The sequence below is a fragment of the Gymnoscopelus microlampas genome (assembly GCF_963454915.1).
Source record: "Gymnoscopelus microlampas genome assembly, chromosome: 2".
In the NCBI taxonomy this organism is placed as follows: domain Eukaryota; kingdom Metazoa; phylum Chordata; class Actinopteri; order Myctophiformes; family Myctophidae; genus Gymnoscopelus; species Gymnoscopelus microlampas.
Window position 1 is genome coordinate 2,731,701 of NC_139939.1, and position 14,694 is coordinate 2,746,394.

Here is a 14,694-nt window from a genome sequence, read left to right on the forward strand (position 1 = left end):
GACTCCTCCGCCTTACTACCGGGTCCACTGAACGCACAGTGACTTGGGATCTGTAAAGGGTAAACCCCACATAACAGCCTTCCTTCTATACCAGGGGTCTTCAACAGGGGGTCCGGCACCCCTAGGGGGTCCTCAGAGCTACTATAGGGGGTCCGCCAAATCTTTGTGTGATTTCTTTTTTTTTTACATTAACTTGAACCCTAGAATTCCTTTTCTGAGGTGAACATTAGCCAAAAATAGCCGATCTACACTCTCTCAACGCCTTGCGCTGCGAGGCGTTGAGAGAGTGTAGATCGGCTATTTTTGGCAAAGAGGCTATAGGTGTACAGGGAAAAATTACAGACTAAGTAAAAAAAAACTTTAATCTGAAACAACATTTTATACAATATAGAGGGGGTCCTTGCATCATCTCTCTCTCAGCTAGGGGGTCCTTGGCCTGAAAACGTTGAAGACCCCTGTTCTATACCTTTTAAATAAACAAATCTTGTATGGGTGTCCCTGGCAAAAAAAAACTCTTTCAGATGGGGAAGCAAGCCCAAATAATCAACTACACTTTAGAAACAAGCCCAAATAATCAACTACACTTTAGAAACAAGCCCAAATAATCAACTACACTTTAGAAACAAGCCCGAATAAACAACTACACTTTAGAAACAAGCCCAAATAAGCAACTACACTTTAGAAACAAGACCAAATAAACAACTACACTTTAGAAACAAGCCCAAACAATCAACTACACTTTAGAAACAAGCCCAAATAATCAACTAATCAACAGATGTTGAAAAGCACACTCCCTGTTTGCATCCTACCTGACGGGTCGCTCCTACCAGGTGATGCTGGGAGGGTCTGTGTCAGAACCACACAGGCTCACTACTGGGGTTCCCCAAGGCTCGGTTCTGGGTCCTCTTCTCTTCTCTCTCTACACTACATCTCTTGGTGCTGTCATCTGCTCCCATGGCTTTTCCTACCACTGCTATGCCGATGACACCCAGCTGATCCTCTCATTCCCCCCCTCTGACACACAAGTGGAGGCACGCATTGCTGCTTGTCTGGCTGACATCTCGGAGTGGATGTCGACGAACCACCTGAAGCTCAACCTGGACAAGACCGAGCTGATGTTCATCCCAGGGAAGGGCTGTCCTCACCGTGACATGGCCATCACCATTGAGAACGCTGTGGTGACCTCAACTCGGACTGCGAAGAATCTGGGTGTGACCCTGGACGATCAACTGTCCTTCTCGGCTAACATCGCATCAGTGACACGGTCCTGCAGATTCCTCCTCTACAACATCAGGAGAATTCGCCCCTTCCTCACGGAGAAGGCAGCCCAGGTGCTCATCCAGGCTCTTGTCATCTCCCGCCTGGACTACTGCAACTCCCTCCTGGCTGGTGCTCCGGCATCTGCCATCAGACCTCTGGAGCTTGTTCAGAAAGCTGCGGCTCGTCTGGTGTTCAACCGCCCCAAGTTCTCTCACACAACTATCCTTCTCCGTTCTCTGCACTGGCTCCCCGTAGCAGCTCGCATTCAGTTTAAAACCCTGGTGCTAGCATATAGGGCAGTGAAAGGAACAGCTCCTTCTTACCTCCGGGTTTTGGTCAATGCCCACACCCCTGCCCGACCACTCCGGTATGCCACCTCGGGGCGACTGACTCCCTCGCCACTCAACGGTCCTTCTGGTCGATCGACACATCACAACTTTTTTCTGTTCTGGCCCCACAGTGGTGGAATGAACTTCCCACTGATGTCAGGACAGCAGAGTCACTGCCCATCTTTCGCCGCAGGCTGAAAACCCACCTCTTCAGGAAACACTACCCTTCCTCTTTGCCTGGCCTACTTGTTGTTAACTAGTTGTACGAATGCTTGTTTTATTGTTGAATTGTTTATTGGATCTTGTTTAGTCAATACAATTATTTGTTTTAGCTCCTGCTCATTTGATTTAGCTATTTTGTCTCATCTGTTTGAGGAAATAGGTAGCTGATATATTGCACTTTTACCTTAGTGCTAGGTATGCTCTTGGTTGCTTGTTATTGCAGAAAATGCACTTATAACCTCTGGTGATTAGTAGCTTTCGTTCCCTACCTTTGTTGATTGTACTTATTGTAAGTCGCTTTGGATAAAAGCGTCTGCTAAATGACTGTAATGTAATGTAATGTAACTACACTTCAGAAACACGCCCAAACAATCAATTACACTTTAGAAACAAGCCCAAATAAACAACTATACTTTAGAAACAAGCCCAAATAATCAACTACACTTCAGAAACAAGCCCAAACAATCAACTACACTTTAGAAACAAGCCCAAATAATCAACTACACTTCAGAAACACGCCCAAACAATCAACTACACTTTAGAAACAAGCCCAAATAAACAACTACACTTTAGAAACAAGCCCAAACAATCAACTACACTTTAGAAACAAGCCCAAACAATCAACTACACTTTATAAACAAGCCCGAATAAACAACTACACTTTAGAAACAAGCCCAAATAAACAACTACACTTTAGAAACAAGCCCAAATAAGCAACTACACTTTAGAAACAAGCCCAAATAATCAACTACACTTTAGAAACAAGCCCAAATAATCAACTACACTTTAGAAACAAGCCCAAATAATCAACTACACTTTAGAAACAAGCCCAAACAATCAACTACACTTTAGAAACAAGCCCAAACAATCAACTACACTTTAGAAACAAGCCCAAACAAACCGCAGCCCGCAACTACCAATATTTAAATGCAACTTTACAGTACAACAAGCCAAAAGGCGCTTATAAAAAGTGGACTTGGAACCTGCAGCAATGTTCACTTGTCAATGTCAACTCAAGTGGCCTACCGCAAGTTTGGACCAGTTTGGGCCCAAAACATGAACGATTGAACTGGGCTTCGACCAATAAGCTCGACTCACAAGCTGTGCATGGACGTAGTTTATGACGTAGACGCATAAAGGACACTAATGCGCATGTCTATCAGCCCATAATGTCATCAAACCCATTGGGCCCAAACCCAGAGAGGGGAGTATATAGGCGCTGGCTGAGCAACTTTCATTGAAATGAGCGGGCAGGGATTTCCAGTTGACTCTCCATATATAGCTCCATACTCACAGCGTGCCGTGTGATGCGACACGTGAAGAGATTTCATGTAGAGGCAAACACTAGAGTGTCCAGTGTAGAGCCCTGGGGTCCCCCAGTCAACTATAGGGTTTACAGTAAGTGGTTCAAAGACAGAGAAACAGTCTGTACTGCCATGCGTGTCGCCCATCTCACCATCTTTTGAGTCGTTCTCCTGATGGATTTCAGCTGGCTCTTTCTGTTGAACAGAAGTTGAACCAAATGGACCCTTACGGGTCCATTTGGTTCCATTTGTACACTCTCAGAGTTACACACCTGTAAGGGGCCATTTGGAAGACCATGAGGGTCCCTGGACCCCAACTGTAGACCCACTGGTCTAACAGAGTGTTTCCAGTGAGCCAACATGCACAATATCAGCACCCTGACTCTGTTTGACCAGAATGGAACAGAGCCTTCATTAGTATCATTGGTAACACCTGTGAATGTCTTCATACTATGGCTGCTGTGAATAGAGCCTATTAAAAAAAAATAGCAGATCTACAAGCTCATATGAGCTTTTTGGAAGAATTGTAGACATTTTGAGAAAAAACGTATGTTCCTAAACGTATGTTGCTATAATCAGTGGTTCTCAAACTTGTTCATGTCAAGGACCACCCAAAATGATGTATTTGGCCATGGACGCCCATCTCAAAATATTTTGTTCCAGGGACCCCCCAGAAGTTGTAACATGAGTTAAAAATGTTCGCTTAAAGGTAGGGTAAGTGATTTTCTTTGGTTAAAATAAGTGTTAAATAGCTCTATATTCTGATAGTACTCATTGCTATAGAGTGTTTGTTCAGTAAAAGGAGTCTCCTTGTCTCTCCAGCTCTTTATAAAACAGAAAATGCATTTCGTTTCAGTTTCAGTTTCATTTCCAATTTTATCCAATCAGGATAGACAACTCAATCAGGATATAGATTAAACAAGTTAAATTGGAAGTGATGACACTAAGAAATGAGCAGGCAAAATTGGAACTGGAACACTATAAAAATTAAGCTTAAAAATGGGTACTTTCTTCTGATTGGCTGAGATTTTGACACCTACCGGAAAATATATTTTCTGTTTATTAAAGAGCTGGAGAGACAGGGAGACTCCTGTTACTGAACAAACACTCTATAGCAATGATTACTATCAGAATATAGTGCTTTAACCTTTTAACAAAATACTTTCTGTTTTAACCCAAAAATTTCACTTACCCTACCTTTAAAAAAAAGTATATATTCAAAATGTGCAAACATTTTCACGATTTTTCAAAAATAGCAGATCCACAAGTTCATAGCGCGGCTATGTTCGTGTGCGCGTGCATGTGTGCGTGTGCGTGTGCGTGTGCGTGTGCGTGTGCGTGTGCGTGTGCGTGTGTGTGCGCGTGCGTGTGCGTGTGTGTGTGTGTACTTACAGCTCTCCAGTTGCATGATGCAGGTCTGTGAATCCATAGGGAAGTTCTTAAGATCCATGGGACACGACAGAGTCAGTGTTAGTCTGACAGACAGACAGACAGACAGACAGACAGACAGACAGACAGACAGACAGGCAGACAGACAGACAGACAGACAGACAGACAGACAGACAGACAGACAGACAGACAGACAGACAGGCAGACAGACAGACAGACAGACAGACAGACAGACAGACAGACAGACAGACAGACAGACAGGAAGAAAGAAAGAACAACAAGGAATAATGAGGCTGAGCCATTCAGTGTCAGATGGGACATTGTTGTTTGAAACGTAGTGGAGTGAAAGTCATAGAGTATCCCAAAATACAACCACTCAAGTAAAGTTGAGTAATACGAAATAAAACTACTGTTAAATACGAAAAAAAAACTACAATACTAATTTAATGTAGGCTACTTAGTCAGTGGTGTAAAGTAACTAAGTACATTTACTGAAGTTCTGTACTTAAGTACAATTTTGAGGTACTTTTACTTTACTGGAGTGTTTCCAATTTTCAGTATTTTTACTTCTATTCCACTACATCTCAGAGGCAAATATTGTACTTTTACTCCACTACAATTATTTGAAAACTTAGTTACTAGTTGCTTTGTAGATTGTTACAAAACATACATTAAGTTAACAACTTCAGCCCTACAGTATATACATTTCGGCCATTTGAAAATAGCAGATCTACAAGCTCACAATAAGACACATTGTGAGCTTGTAGATCTGCTATTTTCAAAATATGTTTATACTCGAAAATGTATATATTTGAAAATGTGAAATGGGACATTCTGTATAAGAGTACTTTCTACTCTTGGTATAAGTACATTTTGATACCAATACTTTCGTACTTTTACTCAAGTCAATTTTGAATACAGGACTTTTCCTTGTAACAGAGTATTTCTATATTGCAGTATTGATACTTTTACTGAAGTAAAACATTTGAGTACTTTTCCCACCGCACCCAACTCTCACCTGATGGAGTACAGAACGTTTCCGTTCTTGAAGATCCGGAGCAGCTTGTTGTCGGTGGTCACCTCGTGGAAGTGCGCTCCCTTCTCGTTGGCGAAGAACAGGTCGGGCTTCCAGATGGAGTCCAGCATGGACGGGTCCAGGTCCAGAGAGTCGTCCGGGTACTCGGCGTAGGCCAGCCGAGGGTCGTTCCACTGCTGGCGGAGGAAGATGTTAACACGATAGTCCTGGAGAGAGAGAGAGAGAGAGAGAGAGAGAGAGAGAGAGAGAGAGAGAGAGAGAGAGAGAGAGAGACATGGGGATGAACAGTCAGGGCCGTGTTAATGTCAGAATGGGCCCTAGGCAAAGGCCAATTTTCGGGTTTGGTTTTTGGGGTGTTTTTGTTACATTCATTCGGTTAATTCGGTTAATTCTGTACTGTAGTTTGTCTTTCAGTATTGCCTTTCAAAAAAAAAATACAAATTCATAGGTGCATTTTTGCCCCTATAGCCAATCTACAAGCTCACAATGTGAGTCTGCTATTTTCAAACATTTTTGCTTTTGATACTTTAAGTACATTTTGATGCCAATACCTTTGTACTTTTACTCAAGTAACATTTCGAACACAGGCCTTTTACTTGCAACTGAGTATTTTTTATATTGTGGTATTGCTTTTACTTAAGTAAAATATGTCAGTACTTCTTCCACCACTGGCCATGTGTAGAATGTCCCTCAGGTCTTAATGAGGTTAATTAGGTAAAGTGAATGAATCAATGAAACAACGGGACGGTTTGTTGAGTTTGCGGTGAATGGAATGCAAGTTGACGATGATGTCACTTCCTCTCATCTGCATGGTTGTTCTGTCAGATGTGAGCGAGCGGGGCGAGGCCAGATGGTCTGAGAGAGGGGGGGGGGGAGGGGGCTAATCCTGATGTGACATATGGACTCTTATTGACTCTCATCCTCTCTCTCTCTCTCTCTCTGTCTCTCTCTCTCTCTCTCTCTCTCTCTCTCACCTTTCCTCTATATCCTTTTTTTTTCTCTCTCTGTGTCTCTCACGCTCTATTTGTTCTCTGCTCTCTGCATGTGCGTTTTATCTGTCCCTCCCCTCCAACAACACACAACCTAGACCAGAACAACCACAACAGCATACACAGCAGACAGAGGTGGAGAGCCTATACTTGAGTCTATAAGGGGCATGTGGTTCTCAAGGGGTCATCCCTATGTTCCCCCGGTTCTATGTTCACTTACCTAAGGGTTAGGGTTAGGTTAATCTCTCAAGAACAGATTCTACTCTCCCCCTGAATCTGTCGGGGGGGTTCGTCATATCGCGTACGCAATGGCCTACAAGTGGGCGTGCCTTCAGATCAGGAAGCAGGCCGCGCTTTACCCAATCAAATGTAGTGGGGGGGATTTACGTGTCTGCCGATCCTTCCCCACTAGAAACAAACCGAAACTCATTTAACAATAGCGTCCTCGGAGCAGACAAAACCACAGAAAGATATTCACATTTTAACTTGCTCTTTCATCATAGAAACAAGTGGGCTTATAACCAAAACGATCCATGTTCTCTGTGAGAAGTGTTGTTAGTGTTGCGTGTAGAAAAATTGTTAGTGTGAATGAAAACATAGTCGCACCACCGGAAGTGGAAGGCTGAAGGCAGACCAAAACCCCGGTTTCCTTGCGTACGTGTGCTACGTCGACTTCCTCCCAGAGCCAAGTGAGATAGTAAAAACAGCAGAGGGCACTGATTTTCCTTTTCATTTGGCAATGGGTTCCCATATTGGGGTTAGGTAAGCGGGGAGCATAGATACTCCCTTCTCAACCGTTTAGATTTCAAGTTCTGTATAGTAGTGTGTATATCCGTCAGTCTCTTATATGTCATCATGATTTGTGTGCGTGGGTATCTCATTTTAAACAAGCTTAGTGCTTTATGAGCCTTCCAGTTTAGTAGACCTTGTATTGTGAATTTGTACTTCCATGTACTGTTGTCTTACTAAATAAAGTGCATCAATCAAAGGACCCCCAATTGTATATGTATTTGGCCACAGACCCCCATCTAAAAATAGTTTTTGCCAGGAACCCACATACAATATATATTTTTCACAAATATTCCACTTCGTCTGTGAAAATAGCAGATCTACAAGCTCACAACACGTCACACTGTGATGCGCTCTGAACTTGTAGATCTGCTATTTTCAAATTTAGCCACAGTATACAACTAGAAAAAGTGCTCCTCGGAGCACAGGTCTCCGCCAGGTCAGGTAGGTTATTGTCAGGTAGGTTATTGTGGGCCAGCAATGTTTGGAATTTGCCAATCAGGATGGAATATGAAAAATCGGACGGATCCGTCTTGATCACTTGACTATAGAGATAATGTGTACCGATTTGCATAATGTTTGAACAACATTTTAGAGTAATTTTGCAAAATTCGGCCTCCTGGTGGCGCTATAATAGGGCAATGTTAAAAGGGTGGCATTTGTTCCTCAACTTAGTGCGAATGTGCGTGCAAAGTTTCACTGCAATCGTACGCTGCGTTCATGATTTGCGGCATTCTGCTCAAAACGGGCCACTCCTGCAAACTTTAGATGTCAATCTTAGCCACTCAGGATGGAATATAAAAAATCTAACAGATCCGTCTTTACCGATTTGCTTAATGTGTTTTACATAAGGCCTCCTGGTAGAGTTATAAAAGGCAGATGTGAAAAATGCAGGGCAAAGGTTTTTCCTTGGCCTCTAGGTAGTGCACATACTAAGTTTTACACAGATCGATGCAGTTATAGGTAAAAACACAAATCGGCCTGTTATAGCGCCACCATGAGGCTGATTTGAACATTTCCAAGTGGCATTTCTTCCTCGGCATAGTTAGTCCATGAGCCAGACAAGATTTCATTATCGAAAGAGTGGGCAAAACCATACCTATATTAAATTGTTCATAGGGTCAATACGAGTAAATAAATATATGATAACCTCTCCACAGGAGTAGCTTTTTCATGGTTATCACACATTTTGTTATTTTCCCCATACGTGACAGGTGAAAAAATGACAACATTTAAAAAAGAGTTATTATAATGAAACTTCCTGAGTTGATTACTTACATGAAGACAATGATTTATTGTATTACAAGTTTAATGAAATTGTATATTTAAATATGCAAATTGTGCATTTAGTCCATGAGCCAGAGCCCCAAAATTGAGCCAGATATTGAATATTCCCTCGTTAAAAAACTTTGACTCCAACATCTTAACAAAATGAAATAAGTATGTTGACTCTGGCTTTGTCCAATGTTCCAATGTTGATTCTGGAAAGTTATGCAAATGTGGGCATCTTTTCCTAATGCCTAATTTGCATATTTAAATACACAATTTCAGTAAACTTGTAATACGATAAATAATTGTCTTCATGTAAGTAATCAACTCAGGAAGTTTCATTATGATAACTCTTTTTTAAATGTTGTAATTTTTTCACCTGTCATGCACGTATGGGGAAACTAACAAAATTGTGTGATAACCATGAAAAAGCTACTCCTGTGGAAAGACGTCTAATATGCCCGAGAAATGCTCAGTGGGTTACTTTGCAGATACTATTATATTATAAAACATACATTAACCACTTTAGCCCAAGCTCACAACGCGTCGCATCGCAACACGTTGTGAGCTTGTAGATCGCCTATTTTCCAACATATGCCGCCCTATTCAGGCGCGAGTTTGCTAAACACACTAATATCGGAATTAGGACTAGGCAAGAGGCGTTCCCCCGCAAACTTTGGTATTCTGGGGCACCTCCCTTACCCGCTAAACACCTGCGCTACCCCTTACATTATGCATAGGTGTGGTTTGGGCGTTACAATGATAAAAACCAATCACTGTGCCAGAAGCCATTGCCTTTAAGAGAAGACTGCGCTAACCGTCATCCCCGATCCAATATGTGCTCTAGCCTATATCTCCCTGTCTGCACTGTTGCCTGGTCTGATTATTATAAGCCACATTAGGCTTGTTTTCCTGCCGGGTCCAATTGGTCGCGTATTTGTCAGGCTTTGGGCTGGCCTGGGCTAGGCAACAAAATACAACTTTTTTATTTTTATTTTATCCAAATACATTAGTATATAAATATATTAGTTTGTAGCCTATTGTGTTCACAATAAGCAACTTGTCATATTAGTCAGTATATGAAAGCCATTTAAAATATTTATACTATTGGAATCTTACACACCGGCTGCTCCCAAATAATTAATTACATCATGTTGCGACAACGCTCCTACAGGCAGCCATGGACCTCCAGCTGGTCGATCACAGGGCTGGGCGGTGGTACACAGACATACAGTAGCATATGGCTATAATACATTGGCCAGTTTTAGGAAAGGTCTGTACTCACGTTGGCTGTTATTGTTCTATTTCCTAGCCTGGTAAACCCTCCCTCCGGAAATCTCATTTCCATTTGATTTCAGGAGTGAGTCTGGCCTGAACCGCCTTTCTGCAATAATCGCTCTATACGCCGAGCTGACGAGCCTATCAGCGTCGTCGCACATCGTTCTGTGATTGACAGCGACAGTTGGCCAATCAGGTGGCGAGTTCGAGTGAGCCCGAATGAAGCCGAGTGCAGCCTGACTGGGGCCGACAAAAGACGAACGGCAGCCATTGTTGTTGTCCGAGTGCCTTCACTTCTTACTTTAGTTTTTAAAACGGTCTCAAACTTCTTTTTTGAGGCACGGAATTTACTATTAAGATATCGTTTGGATAGAATTTAGTTGTTTAACTTCATATATGTGGTCAATTAATCATGACAGAGCCTATTTAAAAATATAAATTTAGAGAACCGGCAGGGTGGGGAGTGACACGCATGTATCCCAATAAGGCAACCTATTTTCGGCATGGCCGTCCCAAAAGTCCCGTCGCGTCACATAGTCTGGAGCTCGTCAAAATGAACTGCTGATTGGCTGAAGGGGAAAAACGATCATTGGTTGAAGGGGTTGTCAGTCAACGGTATTACTCCCGCCCAACTCCAGCCCACAGCGAATATTGCAGAAAGGCGGTTCAGGCCAGACTCACTCCTGAAATAAAATGGAAATGAGATTTCCGGAGGGAGGGTTTACCAGGCTATCTATTTCCACCATTGTAACGGATTCCAGGGGTGTGTAAACATCTCTGAAGTAGCTCCATTTAGTTTCCTCTGTAGTGATGCAGTTAACTTACATCCATATTGTCCCCGTTCTCTTTCATCATCCACCTTTGTTCAATAATCCCGAACAGAGCTACACTTTAAGTTTACATCAATCATAGCCTCTCAAACCCAGATACGTGCTGCGTCATGGCGTCGACAGCTTACAGATCTGATATTTTGGGCAGCATAAACAATGAGGCGCAATCGAGCGGCGCATGAGGTGTGCGCGCGCCACGGAGTAGCCTAATATGACACTAAACCAAAAACATTACATTACATGGTCAACAACATACTAGACATGTAACTTGCTTGGAGCTTTTAATGCAGTGGTTCTCAACCTGTGGGTCGAGACCACCACAACAGAGCTCACAACGCCAGGCATTGTGAGCTTGTAGATCTGCTATTTTCACAATATTTATCTGTGGAACTGAGTCAAACAAAATGGGGGGGTCCCCAGTTCAAATATGGTTATTTTGGGGGGTCGATGGCCTGAAAAGATTGAGAACCCCTGCTTTAATGCAGTAAACATGAACGTAGCGTTTACGTGGGGAATATAATAATAATAATAATATAGCTGCAAGCAGCAATGAGCGGTTTTGAGAATAAGAGAGAGAGAGAGAGAGAGAGAGAGAGAGAGAGAGAGAGGCAGAGAGAGAGGCAGAGAGGCAGAGAGAGAGAGAGAGGCAGAGAGAGAGAGAGAGGCAGAGAGAGAGAGAGGCAGAGAGAGAGAGAGAGAGAGAGAGAGAGAGAGGCAGAGAGAGAGAGAGAGAGAGGCAGAGAGAGAGAGAGAGAGAGAGAGAGAGAGAGAGAGAGAAAAGAGAAAGAGAGGCAGTGAGAGAGCGCGAGAGAAGAAGTGAACATGCATCAAATTGCACATGTCTGAATTAACAGGGTCATGTTTTGTACAATGCAATTTAAATGTAAACTGTGACGAGTGGGGTTTGAACCATGGACCTCTGGCACATGAGACTAACAGTGTATTGATCAAGCTATTCAATCCACAGCCTTAGTCAGTGAAAAAGGAGAATCCAACAAAACAAAACAAAAGAGGGAATGAAGTACGTCATACATTGAAAATAACTACTCTCAATAAGCATTTCTTCTATCCATTGCATGTTTATTCATTGATACAATCATGTTGTGTGCAATGCAATTGAGTTTTGAGTCTGCATGATGTGGGATTTGAACCGGCGACCCTGTGGTATCAAGGCAGATGATTAAGCCATTGGGCCAACAGACCCGAACTGATGAAAAAGGAGTTCACACACATGACACACTTTCACGCAAATTGCTCAGAAATGCTGGATTTAAATGTTTTTCAAACTGCTCAAAATTGCAGACAATCTAAGGGCGGAGCTTACTGGTTAACAATTGCACATGCATTCATTGATACAGTCATGTTGTGTGCAATGCAATTATAATGAATTCTACATGAGGTGTGATTCGAACCAGCAACCCTGTGGTTTCAAGGCAGATGATTAAGCGATCAAGCTATTGGGCCAACAGGCCTGAACTAGTGAAAAGGGAGTTCACACACATGACACAATTTCATGCAAATTGCTCAGAAATCCTGGATTTAAATGTTTTTCAAACTGCTCAAAATTGCAGACAATCTAAGGGCAGAGCTTACTGGTCAAAGTGATACATGTGTTCCTCATGAGTCAAGGCACATGTGTAAGCAGGTTTAACGGCTGTCGGCCAAACGAGGCATGACTTTTGCCTGTTTAAAGTTTGCATTTTCAAAAAATTGCTATAGCGCCCCCTTTTGACCTATTGGAGTAAGATAGGTTTCAGTGATACTTGGAAGGACCCTCTACAATATTGCAAAGTGTCAAACAAATGTGAGTCTGCATGTATGTGTTAGGGGCAGATGAATAATTGTCATAAAACTGCAATTTTCATTGGCTTATAAAAGCTTAACGTTTTCACTTATGGAAAATCCGCTTGCTCACGTCTGTCGGCATTGGTCCAAAGTTCATGTGTATACAGTTTCGTACAGATTGCTCAATCTGTACGAAGGAAGAGTCTTTTTTACTGCTTTTCATAGAATTCGAAATGGTGGGAGATCTAAAGGTCAGAGGTCAAAAGTCAGAGTGTGAAAGTTGTTAGGCATGAGGAGACGCATGTGTGCATCGAAGTTTCATGGCTGTGGGTCAAACAGGGCATGAGTTGTACCTGTTCAAAGTCAATTGAGTGAAATAGCGCCACCCTTTGGCCGATGATTGTGAGTTTCGGGTCTTCGCCGTTTGGCATAGCCCTCTACCATATTGCCGAGTTTCGTAAAAAGTGACCACGCGGTTAGGCCAGAACTGCCAAAACCGGCGGAAGACGAAAGCCTAGTATTCCAAGAAAGGCTTAGAGCCTGATGGTCTCAAAACCTTAATAATATATATAATATATAATATAATATTCACCCGCAGCTAGGTTTAACGAGACAGCAGCACAAAATGAAAATGAGACGTTTCCTAAACGTGCTATCACAGATGATCCGATCATCTTATAGAAAATCACACCCTGTGTGAAGAGAGTGGTGCCTTTGATGAGCCCCGTATTGTCATCACCCGTGTTGTCATCAATGTTTGTTTATTGGACATACATACATACGGACACACGGACAAAGTCAGATATAGGAGTGGTTGGCACCACTCAAAAATGTAAGTATATGCCAAGATAACTGAGACTATATAGCTGATGCTGAGTTAAACATATTTGTTTAATTTCGATGTTTTTATATTTAAACTTTATGATGAAAGGCTGCACATAGCAGCTTGTTTAGAAAAATGACTGACGGGCTGGGCTGGGTCCAATTTGTCAATTATGGGTCAAGCCAGGCTCAAATATTTAGGAGATATGGATAAAGCTCTAGTTTGAAGTGCTCATGTGGCCTTATAGTCGCTTATTTTTGTTTTCATAGACCTGGTTGCTTATTTCTCGCCAAGGCTGGCAATACCCTTTGCGGGTGCTTTTAGAATCCGCTGTGCCCCCTCCCAAAGCCGTACCCATGTGTGTGTGCAGAATAGCAATGTGGGGGATATAGTAACAACACGCCCACGGGCACGCCTCCACGCGCAAATAACGGTGTCGGCATAATGGGTGACAGGTAGAGCAGGTGCAGAATAACGTTTTGGGACAGCGCAGCTCCCTTATCCGTATTTAACAGGTTTAGGGTAGGGTTTAGGGGCGACCTGTGAATAGTGCCCTAGTACTTTTACTTTTGGTACTTTAAGTATATTTTTATGCCAATACATTTCGTACTTTTACTTAAGTAACGTTTTGAACACAGGCCTTTTACTTGTAAGGGCGCGGTCCCACCAAAACATGGTCGGCCGCTGTTAAACTCAGGTTGTTTAGCCAGCGTATTCTAAATAAACGGAGTGACCCACCTGTCACTCACTTTCAGGACCCTCCCTTGCAACAGCTACAACCAGTTGCTCTATCGCAAAGCACCATGTCGCTTCCTGAGTCTTGGGACAGTCCGGACGATTGGACAGAGGAGGAAAAGCAGCATAGAGCGCATAAACGCAAGGTGTGCGCGACAAGCGGAAAGATGCGCTCTTGCTCGAATCCATGCATTTACATTGACAAAGCATTGGCAGATTCCGCCCCAGAGGTAAAATAAAAGGGTGGTGGGACCGCGCCCTAACAGAGTATTTCTACATTGCAGTATTGATACTTTTACTCAAGTAAAAACATTGAGTACTTTTTCCACCACTGTATAAAAGACAACTCAACATCCGACATGGCATTCTGCGCCTGTGCTGGACAGATGTGCAGAATGAGCCATCAGCTGATGGAAATGTGTGAGCTATACTCCCAACGTACGAGTCGTACACGCAAACCGACTTATCGAGACACGATGGATGGTGGGTGACAGGTTGAGAGTAGGTTGTCAGGATGAAACAGCTGGTCCTGACATCTGCTCTCCTCACATCTGGAGCATGTGTCTCCCATACCTCTGTTTGACTCCTGTCTCTTTTGGGCTCTGTTTGAAGAAACTAAGCAAACCGTGCTATTGAGCTCACTTCACCCTTTCCAT

The 14,694-nt window shown here is 42.9% G+C and overlaps 1 protein-coding gene across 1 annotated transcript in view; it reads right to left on the reverse strand.

Moving 5' to 3' along the window:
• LOC311063813 (glycine receptor subunit alpha-3-like) overlaps window positions 1–14,694 on the reverse strand; it is a gene marked incomplete at both ends in the record, with an annotated part of 141,636 nt that overhangs the window by 44,394 nt on the left and 82,548 nt on the right. Inside the window, 2 exons of the mRNA XM_084083424.1 lie at window positions 4,508–4,590; window positions 5,523–5,746. Of these exons, the coding sequence (XP_083939550.1) occupies window positions 4,508–4,590; window positions 5,523–5,746 (307 nt within the window). The remainder of the gene's footprint in view (window positions 1–4,507; window positions 4,591–5,522; window positions 5,747–14,694) is intronic.